The 25,148-nt window shown below is 39.0% G+C and overlaps 1 protein-coding gene across 1 annotated transcript in view; it reads left to right on the top strand.

The window, feature by feature from the left end:
- Positions 1-25,148, top strand: part of LOC149458319 (uncharacterized) — a 171,360-nt gene that overhangs the window by 64,834 nt on the left and 81,378 nt on the right. The window contains exons 3-4 of the mRNA XM_089682144.1: positions 21,226-21,444; positions 21,887-22,139. Of these exons, the coding sequence (XP_089538270.1) occupies positions 21,226-21,444; positions 21,887-22,139 (472 nt within the window). The remainder of the gene's footprint in view (positions 1-21,225; positions 21,445-21,886; positions 22,140-25,148) is intronic.

Here is a 25,148-nt window from a genome sequence, read left to right as displayed (position 1 = left end):
TATACGTGATTTATGCTGCCCTTATAATGTCAAGAATTATGTAGCCTTGTGTTTTAAATTCATATTTCGTAGAATAGAGGCAACAAGACATATTGCTGCCTTTTTGTCTCTTTAAATGTTATAACAAATACACTCCTGTGCTTTTATAATATCTGACATTTTAGAAGCTTAATTGCCTGCAGTGCAATTACATTTAAGTACAGTTTCTTTCTTAATTTTAAGTGCGCAGTGTATTAAAGAACTAGGTTGGCATTTGGCAGCCCTAACACAGTGACTGACAGAAACAGAAAAGACGAAAGATTCAGGGAGATAAAAACAACACGTAACATTTGTGAATTTAAATGCAGTATAACTTTGAACTTTGGTTTGGATACAAAATGTGTCATTTATTATGCTAATTCAATAAGGAATATATGATTGGGTGAATAAAAGTGCGCTATATCATAGATTTGACATGACCCTGTTGGGCTTAGAGGGTGTTACTGAACATCAAAAACAATAAACATTAAATATCATAAATAATACAATGTGACACAAATTATGTTTGATAGAATGTTATGACCACGGCTTTTATTAAATAACAAAATAATAGCAATAACATAATTTTGACATCAGTTCTTCAAAACATACATGAAATCTAAAACAACCATTAAAGACAGGACCACCCAATGTCATGTTCTGTTGTAAACCTATACCAGCCACCAGCCATTCACAGCCAGCGCGGTGGGTACACACCAGTCACTTTACACCATTGTTCACCTAGAACAAACCTTAGAAATTACTTATTTCATAAACAGCACATAATTGTACAAATTAATGACCATTAAGGTTTCACCATACATCCAAACATTACCAACAATCTAACTTTTCTGGCACCATCAAGAACCCAACACAGCATTCAGAAATTGACTGCTCAATTCTGCATGCCCAGCCACAACTGCAGGTCCTTTCGAAGCCCAAACTTAAAGACATCTAGGCCTACTACATTTAGATAAATATAGAAAGTGATAGGTAAAGAGGCGCTTACACAACATAAAAAATATAAACAAGATATCAGAAAAAAGTCCCACAAAGTGCATTTCCCAACACCACAAAAAACAAATGAAAGTCTTTTAGCAGGTTGCTGGATCATGCCTATTTTCCAAATCAATCGTCTTGACCACTGATGTTAGATAATTAAATTCCACACTCCCGTTAGGATGGTCAAACAGCACTAGGTCGACCAAGCATGTTCTCGCATGAGGTGGATCTCCAGACTCCCTTTTAATCAGTAATATCTTTCAAATAGGCTCCATACAACATTGGCTATCCATAAAAAGACATCTACGTGCAGACCATGGTACCAAACAAAATATATTAAAATACCACTCACATGGTAAGGTGCCTACAGTCCCAGCACCATTGAAGGGGAGTCTGGAGATCCACCTCACAAGAGAACCAACACGATCATTATTTGCACAAACTTAAGCTTAATTACTACACTAATAACAATAAAGCAGGTACATTTAGCCAACAGACTCAAAATTCAAAGATCAAAAGTGAAAAATTCCCTCTCAAACATCCCATTACGAATACTAAACTCAAAAAACTCCAGTGAATAGCTGACGCTTTAGCGATTACTATCACTCATTACATAACCTAAAGGATAATTGCAACACTATGCAAGCCTCTGAGACAGCTATTGAAAACTTCCTCTGGCCAGACTCAGATTGCCCTCTTTGACAATATCCAAGTTAGAAGTCCTAAATGCTAATGTCACTCCAGATAAAATAGAGCATGCTATCCTTTTTCTTTCTAATGGAAAATCCCTGGACCCTGACATCCTCACAAATGAATACTACAAAACATTTAAAGACATTCTGATCCCACAACTTCTCCCTGTATTTCATAAGGCAATATCATCTGGTTAATTTCCAAAATAAATGCTTAAAGCCTATATTGTTACACTCTCTAAACCAAGCAAATCCCTTGACATGCCATTCAATTTTTGACCAATTTCCTTGCTAAACGTCAACGTTAAAATCTACGCCGAACTCCTAGCAAAACACTTGTTCAATATACTTCCATCCTTGGTAGGACATGATCAGTAGGACTTCACTAAATGTCATAAAGCAGCTGATGCCACCTGACAAATCTTAAATATTATATACTTTGCAGAAACACGTAGAATGCCTTCTCTGCTTCTCTCCATCGATGCAGATAAGGCGTTCAACATAGTACACTGGGGATATACAGTATATTTATTGTACTTAAGAAATTTGGATTTCAGGGACCAATTTTTTCAGCAATTCTGGACTTATATTCCCACCCCTCAGCCCAAGTATTCACCTCGGGACTCCTATCTAAAACATTTACAATCTCAAATGGTACACGTCAGGGTTGCCCACTTTCTCCCTCTATCTTTAACATGATGGTAGAGCCACTGGATGAAACCATCTGCGCTCACCCTCACATATCAGGATTTCGATTTCACCAGAAATCCTATGTCATCAATCTGTTTGCTGATGATGTAATACTCCTTCTGTCCAAGCCAACCATCTCCCTTACGTTTGTGCATGAAATTCTCACTTTAGCACTTTGTCATATGACAAGGTCAACTTTAATAAATCCTTAATTCTAGACTTAGGAATTAACTCACACGCTCAAAGCCACCTGAAATTCCACCTCCCATACACTTGGGTGGATAAATCCATACCCTACCTAGGTATCACCATAACTGCCAATCTGTCTTCTTTGGCAAATGCCAAACTCAAACCACTTTTTACCATCATTCGCTAAGACCTTTCTGGTATGGCAAAATCTGAATTATCCTGGGTGGGGAAAATTGCTTCTTTTAAAATGATGATTCTGAGGGGCGCATGCGCGGCCGGCACCGGGATGGACGTGCTTTGCTAGCAGCTCCGTCCACCCGCCAGCATTAAACGGCACACTCCGGCTCTGGGGACAACAAACGGCTCTCAGCCCTACCTGACAGACACCCGCACCTCGGTGATCATGCCCCGCAGGAGGAAAACCCCGGGGCAGCCGGGGAAACTCACTGATTTCTTTCCGGCCGTCGGGTCGGGAATCCAAGATGGCGCCCGCAGCAGCAGCAGCATGCAGGGAGGCAGAGGCAGCCACGAAGAGGACTACAGGGACCAGCAGACAGATCCCAGGCTGAGACAGTCATTGTATCCAGGGGACCCTGGGGAGTTGTCACCTCCATTATCCCCCACATCCAGCAGCCCAGCCAAATCTCGGCCACGACTAGACCATGACCCTGACCCCTCATATCAGGCCTTAAATCTTCCACCTCAGCCACCTCATGCATCATTTCCTGACATAGATGCGTTCCCTGCATCTGATCAACCGCTGACAGAAATCTGCATGAAAAATATGCTATCATCACTACGGCAGACCCTGCATACAGATATCTCCACATCGCTCAACCAAATTACTTGCGTTATAAATCAACAAGAACGCAGAATACAACACATTGAAACAAGTATGGGAGATATCATAACGGCACATAATGATCTGATTGACGCTCATACGGACCACACTTCTGACATCGAACAAATCAATCTAAAATTAGCCGACCTAGAGGACAGATCACGCCGCAACAACATTAAATTTAGAGGGATACCTGAATCAGTTACCAACGAGACACTGCTCCCTTATCTACAACAATACATCAAAACCCTCATCCCATCGATTCCTGACCTGGAGCTTGCAATTGATCGGGCCCACAGACTACCCAAACCTTCATTCCTACCAGCGGCTATTCCAAGAGATGTATTGGCCCGTATACATTTTTACCATATCAAAGAGAGAATCATGACAGCGGCCAGAAACCCACCACCACTCCCGCCAACGCACGCTAATCTTAGATTATATGCGGATCTATCAAAAGCCACACTTCTCAACCGGAAAAAAATGATTTCCATTACCAAGGCCCTAAGAAATCATAACATAGCCTATCAATGGGGTTTCCCTACAAAGCTAACAGTGCGGCACCAAGGCAGGCTTTTCACAATCAGATCCCTTGAAGCAGGCCTAGATCTACTTAAAGCATGGAATATCATACCCGTAGACGCACAGGGAACTGCTCTCCCTCCTATTCAACATATGGAGGCGTCATGACTAATAACGGACAACAAGATACACGAAACTAAGCTATATAGAAACTCGTCCCCAGAGATTCTTTTTCAATACTGAACTACTGGAGATCGGCCTAAAATTGCTGAAACTCGCTCTACAAGTTTACACTTGGCCTGACCCCATAGGTGGTCAAGATTTGTTCAACCCCCCAGTTTTGAAGTAGCTATGGAAGCTACTCAATCTCCTTGTATTTTCCACAAGGTCTTTTTTATCGTTTTTTATCGTTTTATGTTACCCTCCCCCTCCTCACACGTGGCACCATTTCTTATCTACCCTCAATCTCAGATCTAATCACTTCGAATTTACATGGAAAACGAAATACTGCTTACCATTCGCACCCAATATATGCTGCAGTGATATAAATTTTATCTCTCACAAACGAACATCCATTGAAAAACACCTCTATCAAATAACAAACCATTTAATTACACACCTCAGGAATAGACTATCAAATGATTAACATCACATCCCTCAATGTACGAGGCCTTAATTCTCCCTTCAAGAGATTAATGCTCTCCAAAGAAATAAGGAAATCCCAAGCCGACATTATCTTCATACAGGAGACCCACTTAGCCACGGGGAAAATTCCAAAATTACAGCTTCATCACTTCTCCCAAATATTTATGGCAACTGAAACCAAAAAGAAGAATGGAGTTCTCACCGCCATTAAAGACTCTATCTCACTCCGTACTATTTCAAGCATAGCCGACCCACATGGCCGATATCATATCTTAGTGTGTCACATAAATGATATGATCTACACCCTAGTGAATGTTTACGGCCCAAACAGTAAACAACTGTCTTTTTTCCGCAAGCTTTACAAAATCATATTACGCCACAAACAAGGCAGACTCATCATTGGAGGCGATCTTAATGTAATGGGTAATCCGCTCTTAGATTCATCTTCCAATAAAAAACCCACCAAACTTAATCATTTCCTACATGATCACGAGCTATACGACATATGGAGATGTCAACATGGCACCGAGAGAGATTACACCTACTACTCCCCTCCTCACCTCTCGTACTCGAGAATCGACAATTTCATCACCGACAAGTGGACATTACAACACGTGAGATTATCCAAAATCAGAACCATAACTTGGTCAGACCACGCTCCGATCAGTATATCCTTAGACGACGATCTACGCTCTGCAATCCCACCTATTTGGAGATTGGATTCTTCACTTCTGAACAACCCAGAAAACCAGAAGCATATCCTAGACGCCCACAAACTCTTTTTCGACACAAACTCTACCCCAGATATCTCAATCACTACACTTTGGCTAACATACAAAGCCTACATGAGAGGTATCCTCATACAATTGAAATCCCGCACAAATAGACAGAGATCCCAACAGATTGACCAACTACTGACCTCCATCCGCTTACATGAAACAATAAACAAACAGACCCCAAACCCTTCTACATCCGCGGCCCTAAATTTAGAAAGAAACAAACTACGTTCTATTTTACTCCACAATTATGATACTAATCTTCAAAAAACCAAAACCAAATTCTATGCTCTAGGGAACAAGGCAAACTCACTCCTCGCAAAAGTTGTCAAACAAAAGCGAATCAAAGCTAAAATCTCCACAATCCAACATCCTAACACTCACACCACATTAACTAATCCGCAGGATATAGCTAATGCTTTTGCAATATATTACCAGAAGCTATACAATATAAAAGATGACCCAAATACAACCCAGCCAACGACTCTCTCCATTAGCAACTTCCTACAGGACATAAATCTCCCCCACGTTACCCCTCCCCAACTTGAATCGCTTTCTGTACCGATATCACCATCAGAGATTAAGAAAGCCATAAACACTCTCCCCCTAAACAAATCGCCAGGGAACGACGGTTACAAGTCACTAGAACCCAACCTTACTTTTCACCTATCTGCACTGTATAACCATGCCGCAACCAATGGGGAATTCCCCTCTGACATGCTACAGTCCATAATCACTACTATCCCAAAACCGGGCAAAGATCCCCAATTCATACAAAACTACAGACCGATTTCATTACTCAATACGGACATAAAAATATACGCCAAAATAATTGCCCTACGATTGCTTCCATATTTACCTACGCTAATCCACCCAGACCAAGTGGGATTTATACCTGGTAGACAAGCTCCTGACGCTACAAGACGAATTATTTCCCTACTACATCATCTTGAGACCAAAAATCAACCTTCCATCCTCCTATCATTAGATGCGGAAAAAGCATTTGATCGAATACACTGGAAATTTATGAACCTCACTTTACAAAAATTTGGAATAACAGACTGGATGCTCTCAGCGATCCTATCTCTCTACTCCAAACCCACTGCCAGAGTACTGACCAATGGCACACTCTCACAGCCTTTCTGCATATCAAATGGCACCAGACAAGGATGCCCTCTATCCCCCATAATTTTTGCCTTACTTATTGAACCATTGGCAACTAATCTTAGAAACGACCCAACCTTCACGGGAATTACACTCCACCAACATGAACACAAACTTAGTCTTTTTGCAGACGATATTATCCTTATGGTTACGAACCCCTATAATTCACTTCACTCAATACATACACATATACACAGATACGCGGATGTCTCATACTACAAACTTAATGAACCGAAATCATCTATACTAAACCTGCACACACCTATTGAAACCCAAGCCTTAATATCCACACATTTTCCCTTTACCTGGGAAACACATAGCATACCCTATCTAGGGATCAAACTCACTGCCACTACTAACCAACTCTACGCAACTAATTTCAAGCCTTTATTGGAAACCATTCCTCAAGAACTAAAATGCTTACGCACATCCACACTGTCAACTCTAGGTAGAGTAGCGACCATGAAAATGTGCATATTACCTAAAATACTATATATATTTCGGACGCTTCCTATACCAATCACCCACACCTTTTTCGCTAAACTTCAAGCTATATTAAACAAATTTCTTTGGAACTCTAAATAAAAGACCCAGATGCTCTACGAACCTATTACTACGTCCTCCCTCCAGAGGTGGAGCGGGTCTCCCTCACTTAAAATCATATTACCAAGCCGCTTTACTGGACCAGCTCTACTTCTGGTGGCACCCTGCCGATGAAAAGATTTGGACCAAAATAGAAACCTCCTTGGGCCTACCACACTCAATAACAGACACATTATTCATACCCAGAGCAGCTCAACCTAAAACCCTACAAACACACCCCTGCATACAGGATTCTCTAAATGCTTGGTCTGATTTCTCAACCCGCGCTCAAGGAAACACAAGCAATGTAAAAATCCCTACCCCCTTCTCATCCCTACACTTCCTCACTCCTCACTTAAACATATCAACATGGAGAAGCCTCGGTATACTTCACATAAAGGATATTTACACATACCACAAATTAGACTCCTTCTCTGTTATCCAGCAGAAATTTCGTCTTCCTGATAGGGAACAATTTACTTATATGCACATATCCCACTCCATTTACAAAACACAAATACCATTTGAAATAGAAATTCCTGCAACCGCACAGCACTTCTTTCAAAGGCAACAGTATCCTAAGAAAGGAATTTCGACTTTCTATTCACTCATTACCGAGACACAATTCACTACATATACCTCTTCCTTAATCAATTGGAAACAAAATCTCTGCCAAACAATAACCCCAAACATTTGGGGAAAAACATTCGCCATCACCTTTAAAGCTTCCAAATGTAGTTCCCATTGGGAAACATACTTAAAAATACTACATCATTGGTACTTAACCCCAACCAAACTATCCTTATTTTACCCTCAACATTCGCATACATGCTGGAGACATTGCGGAGAAAAAGGAACACTTCTACACATTCTCTGGACATGTAAATCGCTCAAATCATACTGGAACAAGGTCTTCCAGATAATCTCCTTACTCACAGGAACTTTAGTAACTCCAAATCCCGCCTTGGCGCTTCTCCACATTGGAATAGACACATTCCCTATAAATGTACGCACCATTATCATCCACATTTTAGCAGCCGCAAAAACTAACATCACCAGACTATGGAGATACATCACCATCCCATCAGTGTCCCGCCTCATATCTGACCTTAACCTCCAATGCGCAATGGAGAGAAGAATAGCAATTTACAATTCCTCCTTCCACAAATTTACAATCCATTGGTCGCGATGGTTAAATAATCCCAGATGCGTAATAACATGATATGAGTACAATACTTCCTACCCGTACTTCATTGGTGCTTTTCCTCCCCTCCCCCCTCTTCATGTTTTTTGTTCTTACGTTCCTTTCCCCCCCTCAACCTCATACTTCCCCCATCCCTACACCTCACTAGTTCTCTAGAACGGTTCACAATATACTGAGCATACCTCTCATGTAAATAAATTAAGGACATATTGGTTCCCCGGCCACTAGGTGGGGAACCCCCTCTTCTCTCTTAACTCTTCTTTCCACATATTGTTTCTCTCAAATGTGAATCGAACAAGGTTGACCCTCTCATATTATTTTGTTCTTTCTTCTTCTTTGTATGTTGAAATTTCAATAAAAATGTTTGAATATAAAATGATGATTCTTCCAAATATACTATATCTCTTCCGTAAGCTCCCGATCCCCTTAAAATCCCATGTCACAGAACTTAGCAGAATTCTAAAACAATATGTATGGCAAGAGAAAAGAGTACAGTGCTCTCATAAACACTTTATTCAGCACAGAAATGGAGGAAGATTAGGCCTTCCAAACTTAAAGGACTACTACTTAGCCACTTTATTAATGCAAGACAAACACTGGTTCTCTTCCCCCTCTGAAGCCTTGTGGATCGACATTGAAACTTTATGTAAACAAGTCCCCAATCCAAATCTATTGTTATTAGCAGATGCCTGGAAACTAGTAATATTGTCAAGTTTTTTCCCCAATGACTCCCCCAGGACTAAGGTCAGATCGCAGACAGAAGTATTTCAAATACTACTTCTTTATCTTTCCATCAAACAATGAGTTGAGAAAGGTATATGATGGCTAGATAATATAATGGAGAATGACGTGCTCAAACATTATGCACTCAGTACAATCTTCCTACTAAAGGCCAATTTATGTATACACGTACTGCCACCTTCTTATCTAAACACCCTCCACCTATAATGCTCATAAATTCCTAGGTGTGGAATGTCTATATAACTACCACTACCAAATGCAAAGGCATCTCCTTAATTTACAATGTGCTCCAATGTACTTACAATGTACTCCAACAGAAGCAAAAATTTGTCAAATCCTCCCCTATGCTAAAGTGGGAAGCTGACATGAACAAGGTATTCTGCCCTGAACACACAGATTTTTGGTACAACTATACAGCATCCCACTGTATAAATCATTGGGAACTTTCCCAGAAGGTAATAACTAGATGGTACAGAACGCCACATCAACTAGCAAAATATTACCCTACTCTACACTTTCCCCCCCTTTGTTGGAAGGAGTGTGGCCACCACTGCTCCATCTTCCACATCCTATGGAAATGTAAGAACCTGATTATTTACTGGAGGAAAATATTTCATATCATTGCAGATATTACAGAAATATTATTCTCTACAGATACAGTATTAGCGATCTTACATATAGGTATAGACAATTACCCTCCTTTATACCAAATAGCAGTCACTCACATTTTAATGGTAGCCAAACTAATTATTGCCAGACACTAGAGAAAAAATTTTCTCCCAACCTCTCAGAAGTTCTTGCACAGGTCAGCCTTAACTACCATTATGAAAGACTCATAGCCATCACAACTGTTTCTTGGTTATCTTTTGAGAAGAAGTGAAAATCGTGGGTTGATTGGTTGATTTTTCATGGTCAAGGCAGGCACCAAATCATTCATAAACTGAGCACAACACTTGCAAGAATCTGATCTGCTGGGTCCAATGCACAAGAAATCTTACAAATAGTGTGACAGCCTGCACAAACCAGACTCCCACAACCCACTTCAGAAAGGTTCTAAAAGCCTCAAAGTAGGCACATGAAATGGCACAACCCATAGTTAGGCACCGATCCACATACCACTAAGAAGTGCAAGCTCTTGGGATTTACCCATAAAAGGTGAAAAGTTGACTAAACATGCTCCTTTGCCATCAGTGCCTCCTAGCCCACGGTCCTGTTCAAGTGAATTACTTCAGCAAAAGATGTATACTGTACAGTAGAGAGCTCAGGAGAGATCTCATCATTGACTGATGACACTCTAGGATGTGAGAAATGATGAATCATTAGGAACTTACCTGACCCTTTCTTGAGCACAATACCTAAAGGAGAAACTCTAAGACTACAAGGACGAACATAAAAAGGTCCTGCTGTTCTGCCCAGTGAGACTTCTCCCTGCAACTTCTCTGTGACAACATTAGGGTATCCCAGTGCTGACTGCAAATTAGATCAATAAATCCCACCCACTGACTGGCCTGGGATATGAAATTCTTCAGAAAAACCATGATAAAACAGATCAGCCCTATTGTGATACTCATTTAACCAGGGTAGCCCCTCATGATAACACTCACTGACATCCTCCCCTTTTTCAATCGCATTACTATTTTTCTGTTCATTACCACTCCTTGCGCATCTGAAACAATGAGAACAAGTGTGGTTGTTCCCCCACATGTGTAACATTCATAGCTGAAATGGCATCTTTCCCCCCATTTCCAGGTTCCCTCATTGAAGAGCCAGCAAACCCCTTTTTTGTGCAGGGTTGACAGCCCAGTCTCTGTCGGGCCCTGAATGAAATAATGGGGAGGAAGCCCAAAAGTTGTTGAGCACCAGCAGCTACTTCTTCTGTATTCTTTGGAACTATCATTATTTGCATTCATAATGCAATGTCTTTATGATTCCTGCCCAGGGATGGACATACAGATATCCACTGATGGAAATGGTTGTCATAACATATCCAGACATTGTCCCCCTAAAACCAATATTTCTCAAGTATTGAGTAAAAACACCAACACAGGCCCAGCATTGCTCTGGTATTTTCTCACCAATAAAGCACCTCAGGATTGAACTGAAGGACTGAAGTCAAGATGTGCAAGGAATTAGATGATACCTATGTTTATGATCATCCTCCTCACTATGTTCTTTTCTCATTTTTCAATTAAAAAGTACTCCAGTGGCAAAAAGGTAAATATATCAGTTTATTCTCTGACTCTCTGAGGCTCTATCTTCACATAAGCAGCAAAGAACTATCAAAAACACTCACATGCTACTCTTTGTGGCATCTGATATTGGCTCTAGCTTATCACCCTCTTTAACCTCAACCTTATCCTTACCTTGTAGAGTGGTGGGGACCGCTGAGGAATAATCAATGGTTGGCATTGCCAGGAGTAACCACCGACAAAAAGATTTATTGTGGTTACTCATGGTACTTGGACAGTGCTGCTCCATAGTCGGAAATTGCTCTAGGGTTTACCTGGCCAGACTCCCTCTGAAAATTTGGAGGGTAATCAGTGCAGCCTCAGTGTCTGCCTGGAGGGGCTCTACCTGGTCATTGGCTACTGTAGTGTGGGCTGGGGAGGAGCAGTGGATCCAACTACATACTACTGTATATGTTTTTAAGTGTGGTCGGAAATTTATGCTGTTTCAATTGTATGATTATATCATATCACCTTCTTACAGAACCTTGTCCCTGTAGAAGGAGTAGATTTACTCTGAAATGCGCTGGATGATCTAAATGAAACTCTGAAATGTTAGAATACTGTACAATGGTGATTTTTACAAATAGCCACCTATATTTTTTATGTTTTCTATTTTATATGTTTGTTACTAAATAAAGATTGATGTTATTCTTTTAACTTACAAATGTATGCCTTTAACCCCTTCACGCCGGTGCCTCTCAGCCCTTTAAGGGTTTGAGAAGCCGGGAGGCAGGGCGTGGTTTAGGGTCACGTGACCGCCGTGGTCACGGCGTCACGGCGGTCACATGATCTGGAAAGGTCCCAATCAAAAGAGGAGATTGGGACCTTTCTGTGAGTACCGGACATGTGTGCTGGGAATGCACAGCACTTATGTTCTTTTTTAATAGAACGCAAATGTGCGGCCGCTCGGCGTCTAGGCCCAGACGCCGAGAGGCCGCACATTTGCGTTCAGCCGGTGTGAAGTGGGTAAAGTTCTATAAATTGGGGGGTTTTTTTCTTGCAAACATCATATATTCTAGGGATGTTGGCATGTATTAGGAACACCTCATGTTATCCTTTTTGAGGTTCAACTGAAAGCACATTACAAGTGGCTGGCTGTGGATATGCTGTTCCCGACTACACTAATGATACAGATGGCAAAAGATATCCCATGATGAGCACCACCTGCAAAGGAACTAGAAGGTGCTCAACCTGATGGCCTGGAGATGTTCAGCCATGAAGGGGCTAACGAAGCATTGCGGAACCCTAGGACTGCCTATGGGCTTACGGGCAGACTCGATGGACCACTTGGACTTTTTCTGCTGTCACTTTTCTACATTTCTATGTTTTTGCCTCTTGCTTGGAGACTTCAATGTGTAGTCTGCAAAGGAAGCAAAAGAGAGAGCAGCCACATTACCTTCAACACCTTGGGTCTCATGTAGACCACCAAACCCTCTCTGTCCAAGTTGCTGCATGCATCACCAGCACTGCTTTGCACCAAGCAAACAATAGAAACTCAGATTGCAGATTGCTAACAGCACATACTCATCTATCGTTTACTACCCCGTCACTCTGATATTCAATACTTCTGGATATAGGGCAGCAAATGAGACATTCCTTTTCCTGTTATGTGACAATATTCCTAGATTGTGAGTGTTAAATCTAAATTATGATTCGGCACTTATATTGATGGCAAGCTTGCAAAATATTTGGTTTTTATGATTAGTCATAATTAATATTAATATGTGTAAGTGGTCTTTGACAAATGGTAGTATTTACTATTCTTCAATTATAGCTGAGACCAAAAGATATACCAGTTGAAGGTTGAGTATGCTATATTTAGGCATAAAAGTATTTGGTAGTTATGTCAAGGTTATTAGAAGTGACTTACTATTACAGTACGTATTTTAATGGTATCTGTGTGTATTTAGTATACGTCTCTAACACTGATACATATATAGTTTAGTGATTATACATTGATATGTTCTTAAGCTATAATATTCTTTATATATAGCTGAGGGTTACATCATTGGTATATCAACATACATATGTTCCTGTCCATCATACATCATATGTATAGCATCCTTTCCTTATATGAAATGGCTTTGCTAAGCAGTAATACTTTCCATAGAAGGTATTAAGATCACTAACTATGACGTACATTTGCCTCATAAAAGACCATCGGATAACGGACAGAGAGACACTCACTCACACACACACTTACGCGCTACATGACTCTTGCATACACACGTCTGAGAAGCTGCAACAGGTGCATACTGAGATCACTTCCGGCTACAATATACCGTATTTTTCGCTCCATAAGACGCACCTGACCATAAGACGCACCTAGGTTTTAGAGGTGAAAAACAAGAAAAAAAAATATTCTGAACCAATGGACTGCAGACACAGTACAGGGGATGACCAGAGACTGCGGACACAGTACAGGAGATGACCAGAGACTGCGGACACAGTACAGGAGATGACCAGAGACTGCGGACACAGTACAGGAGATGACCAGAGACTGCGGACACAGTACAGTAGATGACCAGAGACTGCAGAAATAGTGCAGGAGATGACCAGAGACTGCAGACACAGTACAGGAGATGACCAGAGACTGCGGACACAGTACAGGAGATGACCAGAGACTGCAGAAACAGTACAGGAGATGACCAGAGACTGCGGACACAGTACAGGAGATGACCAGAGACTGCGGACACAGTACAGGAGATGACCAGAGACTGCAGAAACAGTGCAGGAGATGACCAGAGACTGCGGACACAGTGTAGGAGATGACCAGAGACTGCGGACATAGTACAGGAGATGACCAGAGACTGCGGACATAGTGCAGATGACCAGAGACTGCGGACACAGTACAGGGAATGACCAGAGACTGCGGACACAGTGCAGGAGATGACCAGAGACTGCGGACACAGTACAGGGGATGACCAGAGACTGCGGACACAGTGCAGGAGATGACCAGAGACTGCGGACACAGTACAGGGAATGACCAGAGACTGCGGACAGTGCAGGGAATGACCAGAGACTGCGGACAGTGCAGGGAATGACCAGAGACTGCGGACACAGTGCAGGGAATGACCAGAGACTGCGGACAGTGCAGGGAATGACCAGAGACTGCAGACAGTGCAGGGGATGACCAGAGACTGCGGACACAGTGCAGGGAATGACCAGAGACTGCGGACAGTGCAGGGAATGACCAGAGACTGCGGACACAGTGCATTGAATGACCAGAGACTGCGGACAGTGCAGGGAATGACCAGAGACTGCAGACAGTACAGGGAATGTCCAGAGACTGCAGACAGTGCAGGGGATGACCAGAGACTGCTGACCTTTGGGAAGGGAGGGGGAGCGGTTACCTGAATTTGACAGGTACCCGCTCCCACTTCCGCGGAGTTGCCTTTCCTCTTCTTCCCGGGCCGGCTTCTGTGACAGCCGGGTGCCCACTGCGCAGGTGCGAGAAGCACTTTGCTTTGTGAATGGCCCGGCGCCTTCTGGGACCCTTCATGTGTCCCAGAAGACACCGGATCATTCACAAAGCGCAGCACATGCGCAGTGGGCACCCGGCTGTCACAGAAGCCAGCGCGGGAAGACTGTGCAGCGCTGGAGCGAGGAACAGGTAAGGCCCTGCAGGAGACAACAGCTGAGCGGCCGGCCCGGTATTCTGACATGGTGGTGCAAAAATACCGGACCGGCCGCTTTATATTCGCTCCATAAGACGCACTGACATTTTCCCCCCTTTTTGGGGGGGAAAAAAGTGCGTCTTATGGTGCGAAAAATACGGTAGTCACATCCGGCTTCTCCTTCTTCACAAAGTCATTAAGAAGGACAGCATGGAGTATCGCACATGGCAAGGACAGAACAGCCATGACAGATAATGGTGACTTTGTTTTAAACGTTTGCTTGTCATTTTTACAGTAGTTTTATCTACATGGAACTGTTCATAATACGCTTTACATTGTTTATTTGACACCATTGTGTGATAGAATAAAATCACACTTCATTTTTTATTTCAATGGCTCTTTCATTCATAATCGCCTCAAGACACTAGAAGAAGTATTATATGTGTCTAAAAATCCAACATTTTGGTGAGTCAGCCACCGCCGAACGTTTTTTCTACGGATTTCCCCATGCCTTGTTAAGGGGGAAAACTACGCACAATTCTGTGATTGTCAAGTCTTGGGAAAACACGGTGAAAAAATCCTAGCAGAACAGGTGATTAAACACACTTGGACGAGAAGTCCAGTGATTGAGCCGGGTCAAACGAGAAAATCTTCTGATTACGGTGAGTAACAATTATGGAGTTTATTGATGACTTAGTAAATGAAAGTAAGCTAGAGTTTAAAGATGTTTCTTTATATTCTGAAGACAGTCAGCTATGGCACTATATGTATAACGAATGTTTACAGGCCAACATTCAGATAGATAAATCTAGATTTACTGTGCACAGACACCGTAAAAAGATATCTAACATCTTAAATTTAGTAAGAATATTCAACAAAATGATTTTGAATGTTGATTTATCTGTTAAAAAAGCTTGTACATTAAAACAGACAGAATATAACACTGTACAGAATACAGAAAAGCATGAAAATTTGTCTCAAGATGCTCCTAGTTGCCCAAACTGTGACATTTTTTGTAATTACGTAGAGAATCTTGAGGAACAAATTGACTTAAAGACAAATCTTTTGTTAAGACTGCAGAATGACAGTAAACAGGTTGCCATGATAAACACAGATGACAAACAGAGTGATTCAAAATCAGAGCCACGGCTGTCCGACATCTCTGAAAGTTCGGATATTGACTCTGATGACAAAACACAAATTAAACATAAAGAATTGTTATGTAAAACTGCAAAACTTAAGTTGCAAATACATAATCAATTAATGAAAGTTTTAAAAGACATCCCTGCTTATGATCCAGATAAAGATATCTACAGCAACATGGAAATATATGAAATGCATGTCAAATGCCATCAGATTTCAGATCATGACATAAATCATTTATTTCCGATGTGGCTACCAATTAAATTTATGTCTCGCATTAAAAATTCTGTTGTTAACGATAAAGATCAGAAAAAACATAATGACGCAACAGACAGACTGCGACAATTGCTGTTATGTTTAACAGGTGAAGACGTACCTTCTGTAGAAATGCTAGACTTACTTCAGACTACTGCTGACGAAGACCCTTTTGAGTTTAAAAACAAGTTTTCCAAAGCATATAAAATTATATTTGGAGTAGAAAATGAGGAAGACTCAGCTATGATCAAAGCTTTTGTAAAGAAATTCACGTATTTAGACCCAGTAACCATTGTCATAGTAGAGGAAAAACAAAATTTGAATGATATAGTAAGTTTCATTGATAAAATTCGAAGAAAATTGAAAAATAGCAATCTCACTTATGAGGTAGCTGCGCTTCAAAGTGACAAAAACAGTCAGATTACAGTTATGCCAGGAACTACAGGTCCCAGTAAGAATGACAACGACAGATGCAAGCAAATGAGCCATAATGAGGATACCACATGTTTTCACTGTCATAAACAAGGTCATATCAGACGCCATTGTTGGAAGTTTAAATTTGACTCACAAATAAAGAAACTGGAAATAAAAAGTGAAAAAGCAGCTTTTGTACAATCTGCTGTGTTGTGTAATGATAAAAATTTAACTGAATTGCCTTATGCTTCAACAGTTAAACAAATTCATACTTTGAATAGAAACAACTGTTCTGACAACATGGTGAGAAGGGCTGTCACTGACAGAAATGGTTTATTACCAGTTCCAAAGATAGAATCACGTCCATATTCATCCACGATATCGTTAGAATTTGTCGCTCCAATTGTATTGGATGACAATGGAAGGCCTTTTATAGACGGATTACTAAATGGTAAAAAGATCAAATTCCTAATTGACAGTGGATCTGAGATTAATCTTACCAGAGAAAACATACCTGTGAAACCAAATTCACCCATGTGTAAAATAAAAGGTTTTAATAATACAGGTCATTCCACTGCTAGACAGGTGCCTAATGTAACATTTGAAATACCTGGGCTAGTGAAAACTAACATTGATATTTGGTATAGTAATGCCACCGAGAATATTCTTGGCATTGATTTTATCAATAAGCAAAAGTGGATTATTGATATTATGACCAAAGTTATTTGGAGGAATCCATCTAGGCCCAAATCAATGTTAATGGATCCTTCTATATACAGTGATGTTGGTTTCAACTCTAAAATGTCTATAGTACAAAAATGGCCTGATACTGATGGTAATTGTGCTTTACAAGAATTGGTACAACGTTTTCCAAGTTTGTGGTCAAAATTTAAAAATGACATAGGAACATTGAAAAATACAGAATTGAATATTGAGGGAAAAGACCCCATACCCCTTAATCAGTATGAGTTACCACGAGAATCAATAGGACCACTTTCTGCTATTATTCAAGAGTTTGTACAACTTGGCATTTTAAAGAAAACACAATCAGTGGTAAATAACTGTATTTGGCCTATCAAAAATGCTGACAATTCATATTCTTTGTCAGTTGATTTCAGGACACTGAATAAACATATCACAAATAACAAAGCAGTTGTTCCTGATCATTCTAATATCAAGTTACATTTAAAGAACGAATCCAAAGTGTTTTCTGTTTTGGAAATCGATAACAGTCATTTTTCGATCCCCATAGCTAAAAGTTGTCAATACAAGCTAGCTTTTAAGTTTCAGAAAGAGACCTATGCATTCACTCGATTAGTAGCTGGTTTAGACATCAGTGATGGTGTAGTCCATGAGTCCATAGCAAAAATTCTATCACAATTTTCAAGGCCAGAATGCATTTTTCAGCATGTAAATACAATTATGCTAAGTACGCAGAATGTTAACGAACATATTACTCTTTTGTCTGAGTTATTTATGTTGTTACAGGATGAAGGTCTAAAATTAAACCCGGAAAGAGTTCAGCTGATGAAAAGTCAGGTGAAATGCTTTCACATGCAGATCAGTCAAGGAAAGAGACAATTATTGCAGGAAACAGTCAGAGCTATCACCATTGGAAAGAACTTTTACATCAGAGGCACAACAACTGTTGAGTTTCTTTTATGCAATCAAAGCTTCACAAAGCACAGTAAAGTCACACAGTATCATATTACAGTCTCCTGACAGTTCACTAAGAAGAATTCTTGAGGAAGGTACATTCAGAGAATGTCGTGAAAGGTATCCTCAGTGGATAAGAGCACTGTTAGCCAAACACATTGTGATAGGTACAGCTGTATCAGACAAGTCTCTACCTCACATTCACAGCAACACATGTATTACTGAAGAACACTCTAACACCAGAATAATGACAACAGCACAGAAAACAGTTACGCATATTTCTAATATTATAGGGATGAGAACAAAGGCATAAACCTTTGTCATCTCTGGGGTGATACAAAACCTTTCTTTGTTTAGTAAAACAGGGTTTTGCGGTCATGACCTATGATGAAATATTGCGTCCTGTCATACCTAAATTTCACACTACTTTTGTATTCTAGTTTAGGTAATTTTAGACAGGATTAGGACAGTATTTTGATTGATATATAGAAGTTTTCTGTAAAAGGAAATAGGAAGTAATGATACTTCACAATATGTGTTTCAAACTCATAAACTGATTGTTCCATAATCTTTCATATTTGTTGAAAAAGGTGCAAGAATAATGCAATGTTTGTGCCAAAGTAATGATACTGCATTTCTTTACAGAAATGACATCTAAAATCAAACATGAAGCGTAACAATCTCCTACAAGCCAACTTTAAGGAATTTGGACGTTAAAGAAGAGATCTTCATATGGGCAGAAGATTGAACAAGAGCTCAATACTTCACACTTGTGACTGATTTATCGCGTTCAACAAAAATGTTTCTACTTTACAGAACTTAAAGAAGATATTGTATAGACATTGCATGAAGAAAAGATTCATCAAGAGGAAATCTATTTATTAGTGATAAAATAATTTATTATTGAAAATATTGTTATAGGTCACATATACATTTTAATGATTCTTTTATTCCGATACTTACATCCATATTGGGATAATATTATTATTATTATTTTTTATTTTTTACATATTCGTATACGGAATATTTTTTGGTTAAAACTTCATAGAGTTATTCCAGTTATTAGAATATCTTTTGTTAAAAGATTTAAGAAACATATTACTCTTATAGGAGCAATATAAACTTATGACACATTTTAGAATGGAAAATATATTTCCGGAGAGTTAAAATATTATACAAATATGGAAATATAATACATTAATTATTATTACATAATTTAATTATTATTATTAATTATTATTATTATTATTACTATTACCATATATCAATTAACATTATGATTAAGAATTTTTAGGAAGAGAAACTGAGATAAGGTATAGAGTTTTGAAGGAAAGTTATTTTTGATTGGTCCAGATATGAAGAATATGTACGATCATTTGGTATAAGACAGTGTGTATGGGACATGAATGAAGTGTGCATTGATTAAGCATTAATTCTGAACTAATCATAATAAGGGGGACATGTTAAATCTAAATTATCATTCGGCACTTATATTGATGGCAAGCTTGCAAAATATTTGGTTTTTATGATTAGTCATAATTAATATTAATATGTGTAAGTGGTCTTTGACAAATGGTAGTATTTACTATTCTTCAATTATAGCTGAGACCAAAAGATATACCAGTTGAAGGTTGAGTATGCTATATTTAGGCATAAAAGTATTTGGTAGTTATGTCAAGGTTATTAGAAGTGACTTACTATTACAGTACGTATTTTAATGGTATCTGTGTGTATTTAGTATACGTCTCTAACATTGATACATATATAGTTTAGTGATTATACATTGATATGTTCTTAAGCTATAATATTCTTTATATATAGCTGAGGGTTACATCATTGGTATATCAGCATACATATGTTCCTGTCCATCATACATCATATGTATAGCATCCTTTCCTTATATGAAATGGCTTTGCTAAGCAGTAATACTTTCCATAGAAGGTATTAAGATCACTAACTATGACGTACATTTGCCTCATAAAAGACCATCGGATAACGGACAGAGAGACACTCACTCACACACACACTTACGCGCTACATGACTCTTGCATACACACGTCTGAGAAGCTGCAACAGGTGCATACTGAGATTACTTCCGGCTACAATATAGTCACATCCGGCTTCTCCTTCTTTACAAAGTCATTGAGAAGGACAGCATGGAGTATCGCACATGGCAAGGACAGAACAGCCATGACAGATAATGGTGACTTTGTTTTAAACGTTTGCTTGTCATTTTTACAGTAGTTTTATCTACATGGAACTGTTCATAATACGCTTTACATTGTTTATTTGACACCATTGTGTGATAGAATAAAATCACACTTCCTTTTTTATTTCAATGGCTCTTTCATTCATAATCGCCTCAAGACACTAGAAGAAGTATTATATGTGTCTAAAAATCCAACAGTGAGCTCGAAAGAGCAGGGCCCTCGAACCCCTTGTGTATTGTTTAGTTACTGTATTGTCTCATGTACTGTCCCCCACTATAACGTACAGCGCTGAGCAAACCTATTGGCGCTATATAAATACTGTATAATAATAATATAGTTCTTAACAAATTGACTACTCATACACTCAAGCCTGTTACATGTGGCAGGGAGGGAGTCCCAAGCAACATGTCACATGTGTCCTCTCTTCACTCCTGGTAGCTAAGTAAAATAGCAGTAGAGAAAAAGGAAGGTAAATACTGTATGAAAAATGTGTGTGATGGCATTACAACAAACATGTTATTTTTTCTGCAAAGAATGGAAACAAAGCCAACAGAAAGCATTTTGTGTTCACTTGAATTTACAATTGTTAACCTTACCCCTGCACATTTCCAACATTTTGTATCTTTTCTCTTTCAGCACCAAACCATCAAAGGAGATGCATGTATATCAAAGAATTGCAAAGCACACCACATTTGTAATATGGGCAGTATTTTCAGAACTGGACATGGGGCAATGGAAATCACATGACTTTTGGTTGTTTATGCTCATGATGGCCTTGGCGTGGTTTATAAGGCTTTATCTACATTACTGCAGTCAGTGGCTTTTTCTTCAGGCTATTTCCATTCCTGTCCTAAAGTAAGCAGAACATTGTGGTTAAAGTAAAACTGTTTACAGTAATGAATATTGGTAGATACATGTCGGTCTACATAAACTAATTTGATAAAATGACATGACAGATCATTCTTATATTTAGCAGAAAATACAACATTTTTGTGTTTACAGAAATGTTTTCTGCTCCACAAAAAAGCAAACATTTTTTAATACCATAACCTGTTATTATTGTGATGACTATACAAATATATTAGGATTGGTCCACCACTTTAATAAAGTTGTATGGAATTCAAAATAAATAGCATTATTTATTAAAACATAAAGAAATGCATTAAATGAGAACCCTATTGAAATCAGTATTTAATAACTGAATAACTATTGACCAATGTTTGTTACTTCAGTATTTTTTTAAATCAGTTTCTATAGACTAGCACCCTGAACATTATTTTTATGTTTTTATTTACAGGTTTGCATTTTATCCTCACACCGTTGAGCTAACCTATCAACATTTTTTAATGCATTCTTGGGAAGAAGTGTTTATGATTGTGGTGGGACCAATGTCCTTAAATATATCAATGCTTGTAATGATTCTACTAAGATGGAGCTGTCAAGTATTGTTTCACTCATTTCCCACTATCTTGTCAAAGTTTATCATTGCTTTGAGTCTCTGGACTGTACTAGATCCTTTAGCTGTATTTATAGTTGATGCATTCTTAGGGGTAAGTAAAAAAAGCTCATTAAAGGGTTTTGAAAAACAGAGAAAGAAATAAAACAGTTTCCAGTAAACCAATCATTGTTTTATTCTTAAAATTATTGATGTATACAGTAGTAATTCATAAAATACAGTACATATTTGTTTTTCATGTGCAACCTAAATGATTAGTACTTTTTATTACCTAAAAAAGCAGAGGTGGGAATCACTGATTTATTTCCAAAATAGCCTACATCTACTAACTAGTAGGTTTCCTTTCCCTCAGCATTCACTTCAATTTACATATAAATATTCCTCAACCTTGTATCTTTTCTGACAAAACTTCCTGGTTTCACTGGTTGAACTTAGGAAGGCACCCAAATGAGTAGTAAACATTTTTCAACATCACTAAAAAAGTCCTATTGAATATGACTACTACTTGCTGTACATAGAAACATAGAAGAGTGACTGCACAAAAAAGAACAAGTGGTACACTGAGTGTGCCCCATTTCTTTAATAAATATCTTTGTTTTTGAGTATAGATCTGTTTGTCCTAAGCATGTTTGAATCCACTAACTGTTGATTGACACTCTACCTCTGCTGGAAGTCTCTTCCAAGCATCAACTACTCTTTTTCAATAAAATATTACTTTCTAGGATTTGTTTTGAACTGTCCTCTTGCTAGTTTGAGGTCATGCCCCTTTATTCTCGATTGTAGCTTCATATTGATATATTAATACTCCTCTCCTGAACCTTATTCACCCTCTTGATGTATTTAAAAGTTTCAATCATGTTTCCCATTTCCCTTCTTTCCTCCAGCCTGTCCATGCTAAGTTCCTGAAGCCTCTCCTGATATGCTTTATCCCCCAGACCTTTCATGATTTTTGTTGACTGTCTCTGGCCTCATTCTATTCTCAATATCTTTCTGTAAGTGAGGTCTCCAGAACTGGACATGATATTCTAAAAGAAGTCTAACTTCTATATAGGGGAAAAAGGTATTCCTTTCTTCTGCTGGTAACTGTCTAGTGATGCATCCTAGAATTCTGTTCTCTTTTCTCACTGCCTGGTTGCACTGTTTGATTATTTTGCAATCACTTGAAATAAGTACTTCCAAATCTTCTTCTGTAGTGCTGGCAAACACTGTACCCTCAATATGTACTCTGTCAAGGGATTCTTTTCCGTATACCTTGAAGTTCTCTTAGAACTCTGGGATGAATACCATCAGGGCCTATTGCTTTAATAAGCTTTAACCGAGCTAGTTCCTCTGCTACTTACGTGCTTTAGCAGATCTGGTAACGTGGCCTCCTTTTGTCTATTTTTATACAGCTATCTATCACCACCTGTTTACTTAAATCTCAAATATGCTGATATAGTACTATCCTACTTACCAGTTTAGTAAACCATATTGTATTTTTCTTCCATTTACTCTTACTAATTTGACATATCTATTTGACAAAATCTGACATATAGGGGTTAATTTACTAAAACTGGAGAGTGCAAAATCTGATGCAGCTTCTAACTTCAGTTTGCGTAATTAAAGTGTACTAAACCCACAACAGTGAAATCAGTCTGTATATGCAGTAAAGCATGCTTGTTATACTCACTGTGGAAACTAAGGGGTTAATTCTCTGCATTGTGTTAAAAGGCTGTTTGCTCCTGACTTCTCTAATCCTCCCTTTCTTCCAGTGCCCCCCTCTTATCTCCTGATAAGACATTTATTTATTTATTTCAAGTACTTATACAGCGTTGTCAATTTACAGAGCACTTTACATATACATTGTAAATTTACATCCGTCCCTAACCCTCAAGGGGTTACAGTCTAAGGTCCCTAACTTACATTCATACATAAACATACTAGGGCCAATTTAGACAGGATCCAAATAACCTACCAGCATGTCTTTGGAGTTTGGCAGGAAACCCACACAGGCACAGGGAGAACATGAAAACTCCAGGCAGGCTGTGATTGGGATTCAAACCAACGACCCTAGTACTGCCAGGTGGAAGTGATAAACATTTAGCAACTGTGCTGCTCTAAAGACATATCATGTGGAGTCACTCTGCACATGCTCATTTTGGTGTGTATTGCTAGAGAGGTTGTTTTTTTCTTGGGAGAGTGTGTGTGATCAGCAAAGAGCCAATCAACAGTGTCCAGACAGAGGTCAGGGGTTCTGCATCCTCCTAGAGCAAAATGAAAACTCCTACACACTTTAACCAGTGCTCGGCTAGACACTGATAGAAGTCACAAGATTGCTGTAACCGCTGATGAGAAAAGGTATTCAGCAGTTTAAATTTACTAAAATAATTGCACTTCCATGCTCTGTATACTGTGGGAGACCAGATATAGTGCGTCCTGGGTTTAGTAACACTTTAAGCTTTGACAATAGAAACTGGAAGCCAATTGTTTCTATGCAGAGCTGCACCAGATTTTACCCTCTCCAGTTTTATTAAATCAACCCCGTAATGTAATTTCATCCAGGATGGTAGACTTCAATAGTGCCCACTGTTTACTGACACCTGTCTTTTTCCTCCAACCTTTTATTTTATTTTTCTGGAAATTTATCCAATTTAGCTAAATTTGTCTTTTTGAAATAAAAAACTTTTATTTAAGTTTTTAAGTTCTTGTTTTAAAGTCAAACCAAAGACATTGGTGATCATTAAAACCTACATTTTCTCTCATTTACCATGATCTGTATAAATACATAACATTTCACACACACAACCACTAAACTAATAAGATGAATTTGTTCACAGCTGTTTTATTTATTTTTTAGAATTATATTCCTGTAATATTGCTTGCTCTTGCTTGATAATGAAATCATATTATTCTATTATATAATTGCTTCATTTAAAAGATTACTACTATCTAAAGCCTAAACAAACTTATCTTTGCATATTGACTCATCTGTGTTCACAAAAGAACACACTGAGTCATTTTGTTGAAAGGTGCACAGTGTATGCAGTTTGATAGCTGACATAATATTCTTTAGAAAAAATCACCAGTCTTTCTCAAATATTTAGCTTTATAAATTGAAGCTAAG

The sequence above is a fragment of the Staurois parvus genome, unplaced genomic scaffold (assembly GCF_062004578.1).
Source record: "Staurois parvus isolate SC_StPar_1 unplaced genomic scaffold, SC_StPar_1.0 ptg000287l, whole genome shotgun sequence".
Taxonomy (NCBI): domain Eukaryota; kingdom Metazoa; phylum Chordata; class Amphibia; order Anura; family Ranidae; genus Staurois; species Staurois parvus.
Note: the sequence above shows the minus strand (reverse complement) of the source record. Positions and strands in the feature narration are given on the sequence as shown.